Consider the following 15,169-nt stretch of genomic DNA (forward strand, 5'->3'; position numbering starts at 1 on the left):
CAACTCAAACTAAACGTGTACACATTATGTTACACCAGGGATCATCACTGTTTGACTGTGATTCATGGACATGTGCTTGTGATATAGTTGGAATTTTGCATGAGACTTTGCGTTTAGTATTAAATTTCAAAGCTACTTTGCATTTTACGCCCGCTGGAATATATTCCGTCGGATACTCGAGACTGTGTATTCGGTGGCGTTGGCGCTATATATTTACGATTTACGGAAACGATATCTGTGATTTATGTCTAATAGCCCGTAAAACCGTTTTTTTTTTTGTCGACATGGGTGTTGCGTGTTTATCTTTCAGAAAATCAAAATTATAATTTTGCGTTCATATGACAAGATGATTTAAATGCACAGTTTTTAGGATTTTTGGATGTTTTTGTTGCTTTTATTTTCTAAATCATTTCTTAATAATTTCGTTTTGTAGGTGTGGTTCCAAAACAGGCGAGCCAAATGGCGGAAGCGAGAGAGGTTCGGTCAGTTGCAAACTATGCGGGCGATGGCGACGGCAGCTACACATGGTTACGACATGCCCCTCACACCCAGGCACGACACCTACACTCAGGTAGGTCACATGGTAGGAAACTTAACTCTCATTGGATACTGTCATTACCTCCGTTAGTCACATGTCCAGATCTGAAATACTGATTGGTTGAAAAAGAAAGAGGTGGCCATCTTTTGTTGAAGAAAAGTCTTTGCTGGAGTAAAACCGGAAGCGTGACGTGTCGTTGACAAATCTGGCGTGACTTCCGTTTGCGTTTTGTGACGGATTTGCCCTCTGACAAACTAAGGTCTTTTCAAAACTGTATATATTCGGAACAATGGTATGGTCCACGCCACATGAAAGGGTTTGCGGGTGTTACGGTAGCAGGGTACCGACTGGGCGGTGTAAAGATCCTAAGGAATGAACAGAACATATAATATACAGGAAATCCGGTTTTTAATGCTTTACCTCAGATACTCACGTTTGATTCCTCAGGTGTGTAGTCGAAACCGATTTCAGTCACTGTTAATGCGCCGTAAAACAACATTCTTTCAATTCATTGACTCGTACGGCAACAATGACGTTTAACAATCACAACGGCATTGACTCGATAGAATCAGTGACTTATATGTAAAGTTGCAGTGGTGATATTTTGAAGATGTTGCGACTACCTGCTTCAAAGCAGAGATTCCTACTTACATATACTACAGTTTCGATCCTTCTTGAAAGACCGGAATAAGAAAAAACACGTATTTTCTACTAGCCAAAAAGTTATTAGTATGTTGTAAATATATGTCATTCAATCACAAAAATCGAAAACAAAAATGTGCAAACAACAGTATTTTACACAAAAAGAAATTGATGACAATAACTCCCTGGGTTCTGAACTGGATATGCATATTTAAGTTCCGAACAAAGAAAGCACCGATATGTAATAGTGTTATTGTAAAATTATATGGAGACACAAAGCTATTAAGACAAAATTAGATTCCACATAATTAGATATCCGTTTGAAACAGGTAGGAATAGATTAAACCGCTGGGCAAAATAGTGTAACGACTTAAACTGGATCTTACTCAAAAGTTACTGTTATCAATACGTTATGAAGTTGAAATTTGTCGCCAAAACACTGCAAACCAAAGGTTCAAGTATACAAACATGTTAACTATATAAAATATCACCATCGACATTTTTTTTCATGAACTTATATATTCTTTTAGCTGACAGTTAAGAATCCAGATCGAAAACGTGTCATCGCCGCCAGCAATATCATTGCTTTTATTTAATTAATTATATGCGACAACAACGTTTACTTCATGTTCCTCTGCTAAAGTAGAGTCCGTTTTGTACGATAGTAAACCCATCATAAGTGTATGTTTATGAACCAGTATCAAAAAGTGACATTTCATGTCATGGAGCATACAAAATTCATGCAAACTTCTCAAGAATCTGAAAACTGCATACACTAAGGAGACGTTGAATAGTATCGAACTGCGCGATATAGAATATAAGTGTTCAATTACCTACACAACGTCGTGTTGGCAATAACCTCATGTGTACGGAACATGGTTGTGGAAATGTGGAAAGTCTGCCATCGCTTAATGTTGAAGCATTTTTCACATTGCAGTCATAATATACACTATCGCACGTGGATCGTGACTTAACCCGTATCAAGACACAAACCGCCAATTCTGTTCACGAAATACACACACCGCGCACCTGTCTCCCGATAGGACTTGAAGCACTTGTATAGTCAATTTCACGCCACTTATGTTCAAATGAAAGCAAACAACATCAAATGTATACTGTTTATACTCCCCGTAGCGAAGAATAATAATCAATTTCATATTAAATGAAATATGACAATTTAATTGGCAGAAATAAGCACAATATGTCAATCATCCCCTGGCGATTACCGCTCCACCTCCCAATGCAATCCAGATACCGGGTGTTTGTGTATGGCCACTAATTTGAAGCACTTGCAATGAAATATACAACCAATCGACAGCGCCTGCGCGAAATCTGTGTGCATTCCCTGCGGGCCATCATTATGATAAATGTATTGGCATTTCGGACAGATTCCACGGCTGATCTTTTAGTATTTACTGAATGTAATGTTTTACGATCAGTGGTTTTCGAAAAAGACGGCTAAACAAATATCCCGCGAAAGGACGACGCATCTCCTGAATGAAGCCACGGAAGATCATTATGCAGATCTATTTACATTTATATAAATGTTTGAAATATACCTTGACAGTATTCACGTGTACAGATACGATTGTACATTCCAAAATATTAATATGAGTATATTTTGATATTGAAATATAATACATTACTGCTTACAATGCTCACTCCTAATTGTGTGGATTTCCTAGGCTCATAGGTTGGTCGGTGCTTATGAGCTACTCATGTAAATATCAACATTATAGCTTTAATTAAACCCTTCAAAGTCTTTGATGATTATAGTCATTATAAACACGGAGCCACATTTTCAGTTCGTTTGTTAATTCCAAAACGAAAAACGAAGTTTAAGGTCAACAATAATGCATTTCACTTAAACCCTTAAGAAACAGGTGTTTCGATAATTAACTGCGTTATTACATATATTGTAAAAAACATTATCGAATTAACATTAAGGTGGCGTAGTATCCCAAAATTAAACACGGCTGGCTAAAAATATACAGGAACCAAAATGCGTCGTGCGTTTCTAAATGGACAAAGCGTGTTTGTATGTAGTTTAAAGATGCACTTAGCAATATAATAAAGGATTAGGTCAGACACCATACACATCTCAAACGGACAAAACAAGAAAATTCCAGTATATATCATAATACGTTTTAATTATAACTGTGAATAATACCACACTGAGAATAAACATTTTGAGATAAATGTGAATAGAATGCATTTGCAAATATTGGTGAATACAATGGGTTACATTGCCTTAAAATATGATACATGACTGACTGATATTGTTTATTTGCTAAATTGTGTTTGTTTTGTGTTTATGAAATTGTTATGTTATATATATTATTATATCGATTAGGTCCATGATAGTAATAACAATACTCAGAGACGGGAGTGAATACGTGGTTTAACGTTATAATATCATGCCTTACTAACAATTACTATATTATCAAAGCGATTATGTAAAAACAAAACGCATTAACAATAATCAGTACATGGTACGCTTTTAAAATATACAACGTGCCGATTAAAAAAACATGCTATATTATTAAATCGATTAAGTCGATAATATTGTAACAACAATAATCAGTGAAGGAAGTCAATGCGTTGTATACTTATAGCAATATATTATGTGCCGGGCTTTTTAAAAATTGCTATATTCAGTGTAGAAAATAGTTTTGAAATGTGATCTGTCCAAGGACTGGCTGTCAAAAAAAGTGACCAGTCCTGACTGACTGACTGACTGAGTTTGGTTTTACGCCGCTTTTAGCAATATTCCAGCAATATCACGGAGGGGGACACCAGAAATGGGCTTCACTCATTGTACCCAGACCAGTCCTGAACAAACACAGCCAGTCCCAAAAACTAAAACAATGAAAAATCAACAAATGTTGAAACGAAAACGAGAAAGAGCATGATTGCTAAGACGAAGTTCAAACCAAGTTAAGTTTATGTTTTTCAAATATTTCCCCCGACCAAAGGAGGGCCTTCTTTATCTAATAGACCCTCCTTCACAAAAATAGACTGTCAAGGACGCTGGGAAGGGCTATGTTTTATACACTGCTATATTATCAATCGATTAGGTCCGTTATTGTAACAACAAAATTCAATCACAATAATCAGTACATGGTACGCTTTTACAAATATGCAATGTGCCGATTTTTGAAAATTGCTATATTTTAAATCTATTAGTTCGGTTATGGTAAAAAATAACAATGACGGTGTTCAATTCGTGGTACACCGTTATACATTTATAACGTACATTTCTGTACAACGTGCCTCCGTATTCCATAACGTTAAGGCTGTATCACGTTGCCGTCGTGACGGACATAAGCCCTCAGGTCTGTTGTGAAACTCGATTACAATGTTAAATCGAAATGTCCTCGCCATGTAACCTAGATTTCAACAGATTTCCACATCAAAAAGCCGTGTGAAACACAAGAGAGTCTGATTGTGCCACGATGATCGCTAGATATTCGTCTAACGGCTTGATTTTCAGTCCATTGTTTTGACAACGCTAGGGAAAAGGAACTGTTGAGAACTTATACCCCTGCCCCCATCCGCTAGCCACATGGCAGCATGACCCTGGGGCAGTGGGGTGAGGGCAGAAGAGGGGGGGAGGAGTGAGGCGGACACTTTGCCCCACCGTTAGAAAACGCTCGATCACAATGCCTTGGCTCCGTGTAAAAACAAACCAAGAATTCTATCAACAATACGACTCAGTGAGAAAAATGTCAGAAAGATATGGATACAAAGCAACTAAAACTATCTGCACATTTGATATCAGAGCAAACATTGGGAGCAAAAAGGAGTTAGGGTCTTATAATGTGTGCCGACGGGTGGCAAGACCGTAGGCCTTCCGGGACAAGCCGGCGTGCAGGGATATCACCTGAATGTACCTGGGTGACTTCTGGCAGGGGGAAAAACCTGTACATAAAGGTCTTGATGTAAACTAATAATCGTAAAATACCTGACATGAAACGGATCTTCATCTTATGCACATCTCTGCATCGTATCGTGGATTTGCATCTGGAACTAACACGCTGTTTGCGACGGGAAGTAGACAAACTACGAACTTGTGAGAATTTTAAGTGCAATAGTTTGCCATTATTCTTCTCGGGGAAACACTTATTTACAGCTCCCTCGGAAACGCTCGGTTTCCCCCTCATGCATCTTTGAGAAATCAATACTCTCCTGGGAAAATTCCTTGCATAAATTGAATGCCAAAATACACATTTACACGTTACGAAAATCATCCACTTGCACGAGTCTCGGTTAAACCCACACAACTGAAACATGCTATATCATTGTTCAAAATGCCAACACGGTCCTCATGGTGCTGTTTTTTCATTTTTTCAGTTCCAACCCAACCCCTGGGCGCCTAATGGACCTCCCCAGTACCCCATGACCACCATGAACCAGATGGGCGGTAACTCTTGCATGGCGCCGCAGAGTAATCTCCCTTCTTTTATGGGACTGGCTCATCAGAATGCAATGGCGTCCCAGTGTCAAGCACAGCAAGCCCAGATGCCCTTCAACCCTGCTCAAGCCCCAGTAACCCTAGACCCTACTTTAGACACCGAACGTCGGAGTTCCAGTATTGCGGCTCTCAGACTTAAAGCGAGGGAACACAGTGTAGCATTGGGAATTCTAAGCGCTTATGGTAAATAAACCGGATCTTGGCGCAACCTGGCGCTGATTTCATACAAGAAAACTCATTGACTTTCATCCGCGGATACAAGCGGACCGAAACTGGACACCCTGGAAAATTTGTAAATAATATGTTAAGTTAATTCATACCCTCCACGACGAACATTAATTCTGTCTGGTCAGTTAGGAGCAGACAAAATGTCGGCCAAATCTGGCGCGGGGCGGATCAGACGTTCACGTGCTGGCAGACGATAATCTGAAGGTCAAGGGTGTTACGTCTGCTGCCTTATGCCCCGTGAACTCCTGAACAAGACGAAGCGGTCAGTTTTAAAAGGGTCAGTTAGTGTCTAATTATCTAGACATGTTAGTCCGGGTCAAGTTTCCGAGGAAGAAATTGTATCGTCTGTTCGTGGGGATATGAGAGCGAGGCTAAATTGACTTCCGGTGTTTCTGGAAAATGATTGACATGGAAGATGGATCGTGGTCAATTACTGTTTCACGTGCTATGACGTCAGAGTGATAGATATGTAAGTATATTCCTGCGAGGGGTATCCAAGACCAAGAACAGGTCTGGCCCAACTCGTGGGAAATGTCGGTTCTGATTTGTCGAAATAAATGTCATTTGTTGAAAAAAACTGACTGTCCTTTCCTTTTCATTGAAGACTAAGCAGTGATCCATCATGTTCTTAAGATACCTCCTACAGAGGTAAAAAGCGGGCTCTAATTCTACAAAGCCTCCCTCCAGCCTTTCATCTTTCTCGTACTTATGCCAACTTGGAATAAGTTTTATTAAAACGGAACGTACATAGTTACGTCTGTCTTTGCGAGATGATTCTATTAAGACGTGCCAGATTAAACAAACATGGCTTTTCCAAAAGGATATTTCCATCACAATCTGCGTCATCATTTCATTAAGTATAATGAGTTCTCAGTTTTAATTTTTTTTATGAAAACTTACGTCATTGTTAACTTGATGAATTGTGTACAGATACTATGAATATCACGTTGTGCAGCTGTCATAATGTGTTGCAACGAATGACGGAATGTGTTAGAATTTGGAAAGTGTTCAGCTGTGGAAACCACAAGGTTTTACAACGGGTTCCTAGGTTGTAACACCGTTTTACACTGTCTCACAATGTGTTACAGATTCTATAACAACGTGTTACATGGAATATCACAAGGTTTTACAACGGGTTCCTAGGTTGTAACACCGTTTTACACTGTCTCATAATGTGTTACAGATTCTATAACAACGTGTTACATGGAATATCACAAGGTTTTACAACGGGTACCTAGGTTGTAACACCGTTTTACACTGTCTCATAATGTGTTACAGATTCTATAACAACGTGTTACATGGAATATCACAAGGTTTTACAACGGGTACCTAGGTTGTTTTAACACTGTCTCATAATGTGTTACAGATTCTATAACAACGTGTTACATGGAATATCACAAGGTTTTACAACGGGTTCCTAGGTTGTAACACCGTTTTACACTGTCTCATAATGTGTTACAGATTCTATAACAACGTGTTACATGGAATATCACAAGGTTTTACAACGGGTTCCTAGGTTGTAACACCGTTTTATACTGTCTCATAATGTGTTACAGATTCTATAACAACGTGTTACATGGAATATCACAAGGTCTTACACTATCTCATATCAATACACTGACTATCCCAGAGTGTAACACTTATTATCGTATTGGCCTATACGCACTCACATGTTATACTGACCATCTTAATGAGTGAGTGAGTTAGTTTTACGCCTCACTCAGCAATATTCCAGCTATATGGTGGTCGTCTGTAAATAATCGAGTCTGGACCAGACAATCCAGTGATCAACATCATGAGCATCGATCTTCGCAATTGAGATGTGCTGACATGTGTCAACCAAGTCAGCAGGCCTGACCACCCGATCTCGTCAGTAGCCTCTTACGACAAGCATGGGTTACTGAAGTTCAATTCTAACCCGGATTTTCAGGACTTGTCTTAACGTGGTACACTGACTCTCAATATGTCATAGGGATCTAAGCTCTTAATATATTATTCCGTCATCTCGATATGGCTGAAATATTGCCGATGTGACGTAAAATCACTCGCTCACTCACTCTTTTATGTTTTAAGACAATTTAGCAAATGCCATCATCAGGAAAACATCTTCAGTAAAATAAATAACGCCTTGCATTGAATAATATAACGTTTTACATAAAATACAACAACGTATTGCATATATTACATCACATTACATTAATTATCACAACGTTACAAAAAATTAGACATGTTCAAATAACGAAACCACATTTAACAGTGAATGATTGTCAATGATCGGTACCAGGGCTCTCAGGTACGATCGGTGAACAGTTCAACCTGGCACCTCAAGGGACATAACTCGGGAAACAAAATTAGTCGTGTCATAATGCTGAACACATGTAATTACGGCTGCAATACGCAACGATGGAAAACTACCTCCAGATGTTTAAATACTTGTTAATTACTTCCGCCCTTCTAATCCGCAGATGCCAGCATTACACAAGGCTGTACGTTTGACCATCGGTTAGAACAGAAACAGACAGTTGTACAACCTTCACCTGGTCTTATGTGTTTCAAGTGGATAGGGGGCAGTGTGTGTGTGTATGTGTGTGTGTGTGTGTGTGTGTGTGTGTGTGTGTGTGTGTGTGCGTGCGTGCGTGCGTGTGTTAGCATGGTGGTTAAAGTGTTCGCTCGTCACGCCGAAGATCCGGGTTCGATAACCCACATGGGTACAATGTGTGAAGCCCAATACTGGTGTGATATTGCTGGAGTATGGCTAAAGGCGGCGTAAAACCATACTCACTCGATCACTCCCAATGGATAACCAGAGAGAGAGATGTAAGACGTCCGTAGGTCGGGTTCGATCCCTGTCAGCACTTTTGGAACATCTGTCATCACCACATGACATGGAAGGTGGGGTAGCCTTGTGGTTACAGCGTTCGCTGTTTCGCTCGTCGTGTTCGAGTCCCCTCATGGGTACACTGTTGTAAGCCCATTTCTGGTGTCCCCACGCCGTGATATTTCTGTTATATTTCTCAAAGCGGCATAAAATCATACTCACTCACTCAACACACGATATTGGATAACAATGTACCAAAGAATTGAATTTACCAAAAGCATTTTTAGATATCTTTGGATCTATCGTGTAAAACACAAATGCATGTTGAGGATACTGACATAAGACTCATTCACCCATAGACAATACCTTATCGCTCACATTGTGATTTGTAGTGGTTAGAGCGTCCGCCCGGAGAGCGGAAGGTCGCGGGTTCGATCTCCGACCGCGTCATACCAAAAGACGTTAAAATATGGTACTTGTTGGTCCCTGCCTGGCGCTCGGCATTAATGGGTACAAGGACTGGTCGGCTCGGAGTCAGTATACTGTATCTGAGTGGGGTATTCGTGCTTCACTGCGGCATGGTATCTCAGTGGGCTAGCACTATAAAACCAGCTTCAGTCTGGGCTAGTACAAGCAGCCGCACATACACACGCATGCACGTCGTCATATGAGCGAAATATTCTCAAGCACGACGTTAAACCCAATTTCACCTCACCTCACATTGTGATTGTCATGAAGTAACCATTCCCTGATCATGAGTTATCTCCCTTTGACCACTAATCTACTGTGCTGCCTCCACCACAACGGTCATCTCGGACAACATTTTCATGAATCCATACTGGAAGTTTCTTGAAGATTGTTTTCATTCAAAATTAGCTCTTCTGCTAGAGAGGTCGGAAGTGTATTTTGGAAGGCCAAGTGAGTCTAACGGGTGCATTATTATATTTAGAGCTCTTACCACGTGAACATAATTCCTACATATTTTGCGATTTAAATGCACAGTAAATGCAGTAGAAGTTAATAAGAACGTGGAACTCTTCATATGTGTTCGTGGAGACTGGCATGATGCACGTGCAAACTGACAGATGTGCTGTATGTTGGACATGATACCATGAACTGACGTAATCACGTGATATGGTCTTCAGGTTGGCCACGTGGTGATCGTGCAAGATGTATCTAATCTGGTAGTGTTTGCAGATACAATACGTCCAAAACAGTTTTGAGGCAACAGCGTTATCTTCGTTGGATTACGGTTTTGTTTATAATTTATTTTCTATTATCTTTGATCAATTTCTATTTTGATTTTAATCAATAACCACTCAAAATACGAAGTTATTAAGTGTAATGTAAATTAACCTTATACGCCCAAACCCTTTCCACAGTCACGAGATATCCATTGTACAGTTTCGACTATTTCAAAGATCATTCTTAGGGACCGTTCATAATTTATGGCTAGGTGGGGCGATGATGAGTTTTATGGAGAAACGTGTACAATGTGAATGACCCACCCTAAAAATTTGTGTACATAGTAATTGACCTCCCCCTCCGCCAGTCATGTACAAAATCAATGACGCCCCCTTCTCTCCCTTAATTTTTATGGTATAATATTTTCATATTTTATGTACAAAATTGCTGCCACCCCACCCTATTTTTTCCAACCTCAACCAGCAAGAGAGCGGTAGGGCGGAAAAAAGAAATTAAAAAAAAAGAAAAACAGTTTTTTTCAGTAATTGTGTAACTTGTTTCAAGAAACTTTAACATTTAGATCACTTTGAAATATCAATTAATTAAGATCAGATCGATAAACTTCGTGGATAACAATTTCTTTTATTTCGTAAGTGCGACGTTTCGTTACAGATTCTTGTACCGTTGTCAAGCATAAAGTGTTTCTATATTGTACTTCCCAACTTCTAAAATGCCACTCCAAGAAGTTAGATCAGGTCACTTTGGTTCGGAGACAATATTTTCATAAATTTTGATGAAGAAAGATCAAACTGACCTGTTTTTTTTATGAGTGTGAAAAGGTAAGAGGTTATCTTTCATGACACAAGGCATACATTTCCACAGCGACAAGAAAACTTTATTCACGTCGGAATGAAATTCAGGTCGGGAGATGTGAAACGCAAAAAATACGGAGAGTCTATATATGTGTTCACGAACCACTATCACATAATAACGATGTGTTTTTCAGTGCTAACAAACTCTGTGTTTTTTTTCATTCTAAATCCACGTCTCCACTATCGCAATCAGTGTCTACATTACAACCTTCACCTTCAACCATCACATTAAAACAAGATACCCAACACATAACTGCATAAACACGGATATTATTTACTTTTTTATCATTATTTGGTGGTGAAATACTTATCTGCATTTGTATGAAAATATGAAATCTATATCTCACTCGAGCGAAATAATGAGATACAAATATAGCTTTATGCCGAACTACTTCCTGTCTGATTGAAGATTGCAGGGGGAATTGTAAAGAGCAATACATGATAGATACAACAGTTGTATTTCACGTGCAGGAAACGTGTGACCCAGTTGCCTCAGGTGTGGCAATTCGCCGTACCGAGTTGCTCCCCTTGGGCACGCCAGAAACCGAAGATCGTGAGTTCGAATCCCGCCTCGACCCGATTACGTGTCTAGGTTTGTCAGCGCCATATTCGTGAGCGTGGGGTTCACCGAAGTGCCAAATGTTGAAGATCTGCATCACTTTGAATTTTCTTCCCACTTTAAGTTGACACGCTGACATCCTCCTTCGGTGTATCTTATGTTACAATTCCAGTATTCGGGGCGGTTGTTTAGCTTAGTGGTTAAAGCGTTAGCTCGTCACGCCGAAGAACAGGCCTCGATTCCCTACATGATACAATGCGTGAAGCCCATTTCTGGTGTCCCCCTTCGTGATATTGCTGGCATATTGCTAAAAGCGGCGTAAAACCAAACTAACTCATTCACATTTTAATTTATAATGAATGCATGTTTTAACGTACGGCAACTATGATAAAAAATTAAGCGCTTGTTTGTAACGCCGTGAACGATTATAATAATTCTCTACATATTCGAGGTGTTCCGCTTTGAGTTTTGAATGTGTTCATGACGTCGCTTCAGTTATACAAGGCACGGAGGGATGAAGTGATTTTAGGAAACAACGGATTCGACCTAGAGTCAGCGGATCCTTGCAAAGCAAAGCGCACTAACTTGCGGCGTCACAGTACACTTCACAGAGAGAGACATACAGACAGTCACAGAGAGAATCCCCTATCCCGTTAGTAGCAATGGTTGCTGAACAGAAATTGGTAATGAAAACCTTCAATAAAACGAAAAGGTGTACGTATGTCTCCGTCGAAAAATAATTCGTGATATAATTGAGAGTGGAAGATAATTGTTTTACAGCTATCGTTAGGATTAATCATGAAACAACACTTCCAGTATAAATTAGAATTAAATATACATTTTCATTGGTCCATTCACGTCTCACTGACAGTATTAATCATTTATTACATGTCCTCATAGCTTTTGAAAAATCTGTTATCAGTGACTGTATGATGTGTAGGGCCCGATGTATCAAACCTGCATTATTTAAATTTGAATTGAATTTGATAGTTTCAGACTACTGAAAACTGTTGTTTGAGAAAATACTTAAACATAAAGTTGTTTTGATTTGAAATTTTATTTTATGTTATCAATGTAGGATTGTAACAGGGCATACAGCTGATTCGAAGTAGAGTTAGTGTTATTATATAGAAAACATACATAAGTTGTATTACGTATGTATTTTCGGTAATGAAATATTTATCATAATTATCCGCTATTTGTTAAAGATAAAAGGCAGATATTAGGATGATCTATTCTTTAAATAGGTTTCAAATAAAACTAAGCTGCGCAGCAAAAGAAAGTACTCACCCACAGGGGGTAAAAATGAAACGAAAACGATAATTTGACATTTGGTTATAATTGCTATATTTTGGAATAGTCTTCAAGTTTGTGAATTCTTTTGCCCCGCATGCGGTTTATAATTAACTATAACTGAATGCATACATCTTGGATACAGTAGATAGAAACGTTTCATTGGTCAGATATTTCTATTTCACGAGAACGTTAGGTTTCACGAGAGTACATTCAATGAAATACCACGAGTGGCCCCACAAGTTTCTTATACGAAGCATGTGTGGTCTCAACGGTCTCACTCTCTCGCCTGTCTGGGGTTGCCAAGGACAACACTAAGGATATATTTATATATATATATTTGACCAGGATATATATACAACAGCAGTTGGTTGCTTTTGAACAAGTATATTTGTGTAAGTATATATTACCAGCTCGACTAATTTCCTTGTGTAATTATGTCTGACATTACAGTTATATTCATCATATCTAGTATACGAAATTACATCTCACTGCAGAATTGTTAACACACTTTTTGATACAATAGAATATCAATATGCCTTTATTTTTTGTCGCATTCTAGCTAACAATTATCAATAAATTATAATTCATAATTTATCAATAAAATTATTAATTAATTTCAAATATGTTAGCACGAACCACACATGTCCCTTTGACCAAAACGTAAATCTGCCGTGGACTATTACTTGCTACTTAATATCTAGAGGATGTTATTTTGGAAATGAATGCTAGACACTTCAGAAGGGTTATATGAATTAACGGTGGTTTGAATTGCTGGTTTTAAGCAATAACTTGGTGAGTATAATGTCCAAAACCGACTCTTAAAACCCACATTTACACCGACATTAAGCAGACAACTTATTACTTATCCTTTCATTTATCGGAAATCTCTGATTCTTGGACTATGATGTCCCGTGTAACTGTTATTTTATTACCTAAGAATTTCGAATACATTTCTAACATCTCTAATAATTATTCTTAAGTTGTTATAAATTGGATTTATTCGTGTAATGTATTATCTGGCATAGTATTGCTCATTTAAAATAGTCTTTAGCAACTTAATATGAACACAAATATTTTAATGCCATAATATGATGAATATTTTTATTGATTTATTTACGTAAAATGTTTATTTAACTAAACATATATGTACGTAATTACTGTACAATCCCTGAAGTAAACAGATGTTGTTTCTCATGATTCATACCAGGGCGCTGTTCCTATCCCTGTGGGATCCGTGTTAGAAGAAGCCCCTACCACTCTGTAACTGGTTGTCCGTGGTTACAATAACGGAACCAATGGTCAAACTCGGTGACCACGTTCATCGCATAGGGCGCGTTCGTATATCTACAGGCCATGACTTGAACGGCGTGTATATTTGTAAAATATGACATTAAAATAAAATATATCTAGTTAGGAAAATACACCTTGACATAGTTGTAATATTGGGGACTTCCGAGTATTCTTCTGACAGTCGCTGAGGGCAGTTTTGTTTTCAATATAAAATGTTTGTCCGTCTCTAAGATACATTCATAGGTTTTGACAGAGGTAACTTAACAAATGTGAATATTTCGCTTCGCTATATTAGAACCACAGTTGTGGACTGTATCAACATGAACTCCCCTCGTACCACGAGTTATGGTGATTGTCATTATCAGCTTTAAAGATATGAACATAAGGAATTTTCCGTGTTTCATCTTCTTTTTAATGTTTGGTACAACGTTTCAGGGCTTGTTCTGGCCCCATCATCAGGTAGAACATATGTTCGTCAAATAGCATCTTCTAAAATGCCAATCAAACATTTAAGGATATATTTCATAGATTATTTTCTTGCCTACATTGTACATACCAAATCTGAATCGTGAGATTTTCCAGTTGGTAGCTTGGCTTAACGTGCAGTTGTTATAAGTTTTGGTTTATGTAAGAGAATGGTTTAGTAATGTTAACTATACTTTTCATTTTTCACAGATTTATTCTTTTGCTTTTAGTAAGGAATCCTGCCTATAGTCGATAAACTGCACAAGTCACTACATGTAAATAATTATAAGGATGTGTGTCATTGCGAAAGAACACAGAAGTGACACTCGTACAGATATGCAAAATATAAAGCGGTAGCTTTTAAAAATCAGTTAGTCGGTATCAACATTTGTTATAAAAACAAACATTTTTGTTCATTATAAAATCATATTCTCTCTCTCTCTCTCTCTCTCTCTCTCTCTCTCTCTCTCTCTCTCTCTCTCTCTCTCTCTCTCTCTCTCTGTGTACAATAAATACAGGTCTACGAGATGAGATGCAATTATGTAACAAGAAACTGATTTACTTTGAAAGATGGCGAGGCAATGGTAAGTTCTTAAAGTCTACTATGATAGTGAAGAGTAGTGAAGAAGAATAATTTCGGAATTATTTGTAAAAATTCAAACAACTAACACATACTATGAAAATTTAATGTTTCTGCTTCCGTCTAGTACAGCAACTCAAAGGTAAGAAGCAGTTATAAGTAGACAATTATAAGTAAAACTTACAAAAAGTATTCCGCTATCATACGACAAATCATGTCTTC

General features: G+C 38.3%; 1 protein-coding gene across 1 annotated transcript in view; it reads left to right on the forward strand.

The window, feature by feature from the left end:
• The window catches only part of LOC124284293 (ALX homeobox protein 1-like), a 36,474-nt gene extending 30,022 nt beyond the window's left edge, over nt 1-6,452 (forward strand). Inside the window, exons 3-4 of the mRNA XM_046720365.1 lie at nt 434-571; nt 5,534-6,452. Coding sequence (XP_046576321.1) covers nt 434-571; nt 5,534-5,845 — 450 coding nt within the window. The 3' untranslated portion in view covers nt 5,846-6,452. The remainder of the gene's footprint in view (nt 1-433; nt 572-5,533) is intronic.
• The last annotated feature ends 8,717 nt before the right edge of the window (nt 6,453-15,169 follow it).

The sequence above is a fragment of the Haliotis rubra genome, unplaced genomic scaffold, assembly GCF_003918875.1.
Source record: "Haliotis rubra isolate DU_JTF1 unplaced genomic scaffold, ASM391887v1 Scf333, whole genome shotgun sequence".
In the NCBI taxonomy this organism is placed as follows: Eukaryota; Metazoa; Mollusca; class Gastropoda; order Lepetellida; family Haliotidae; genus Haliotis; species Haliotis rubra.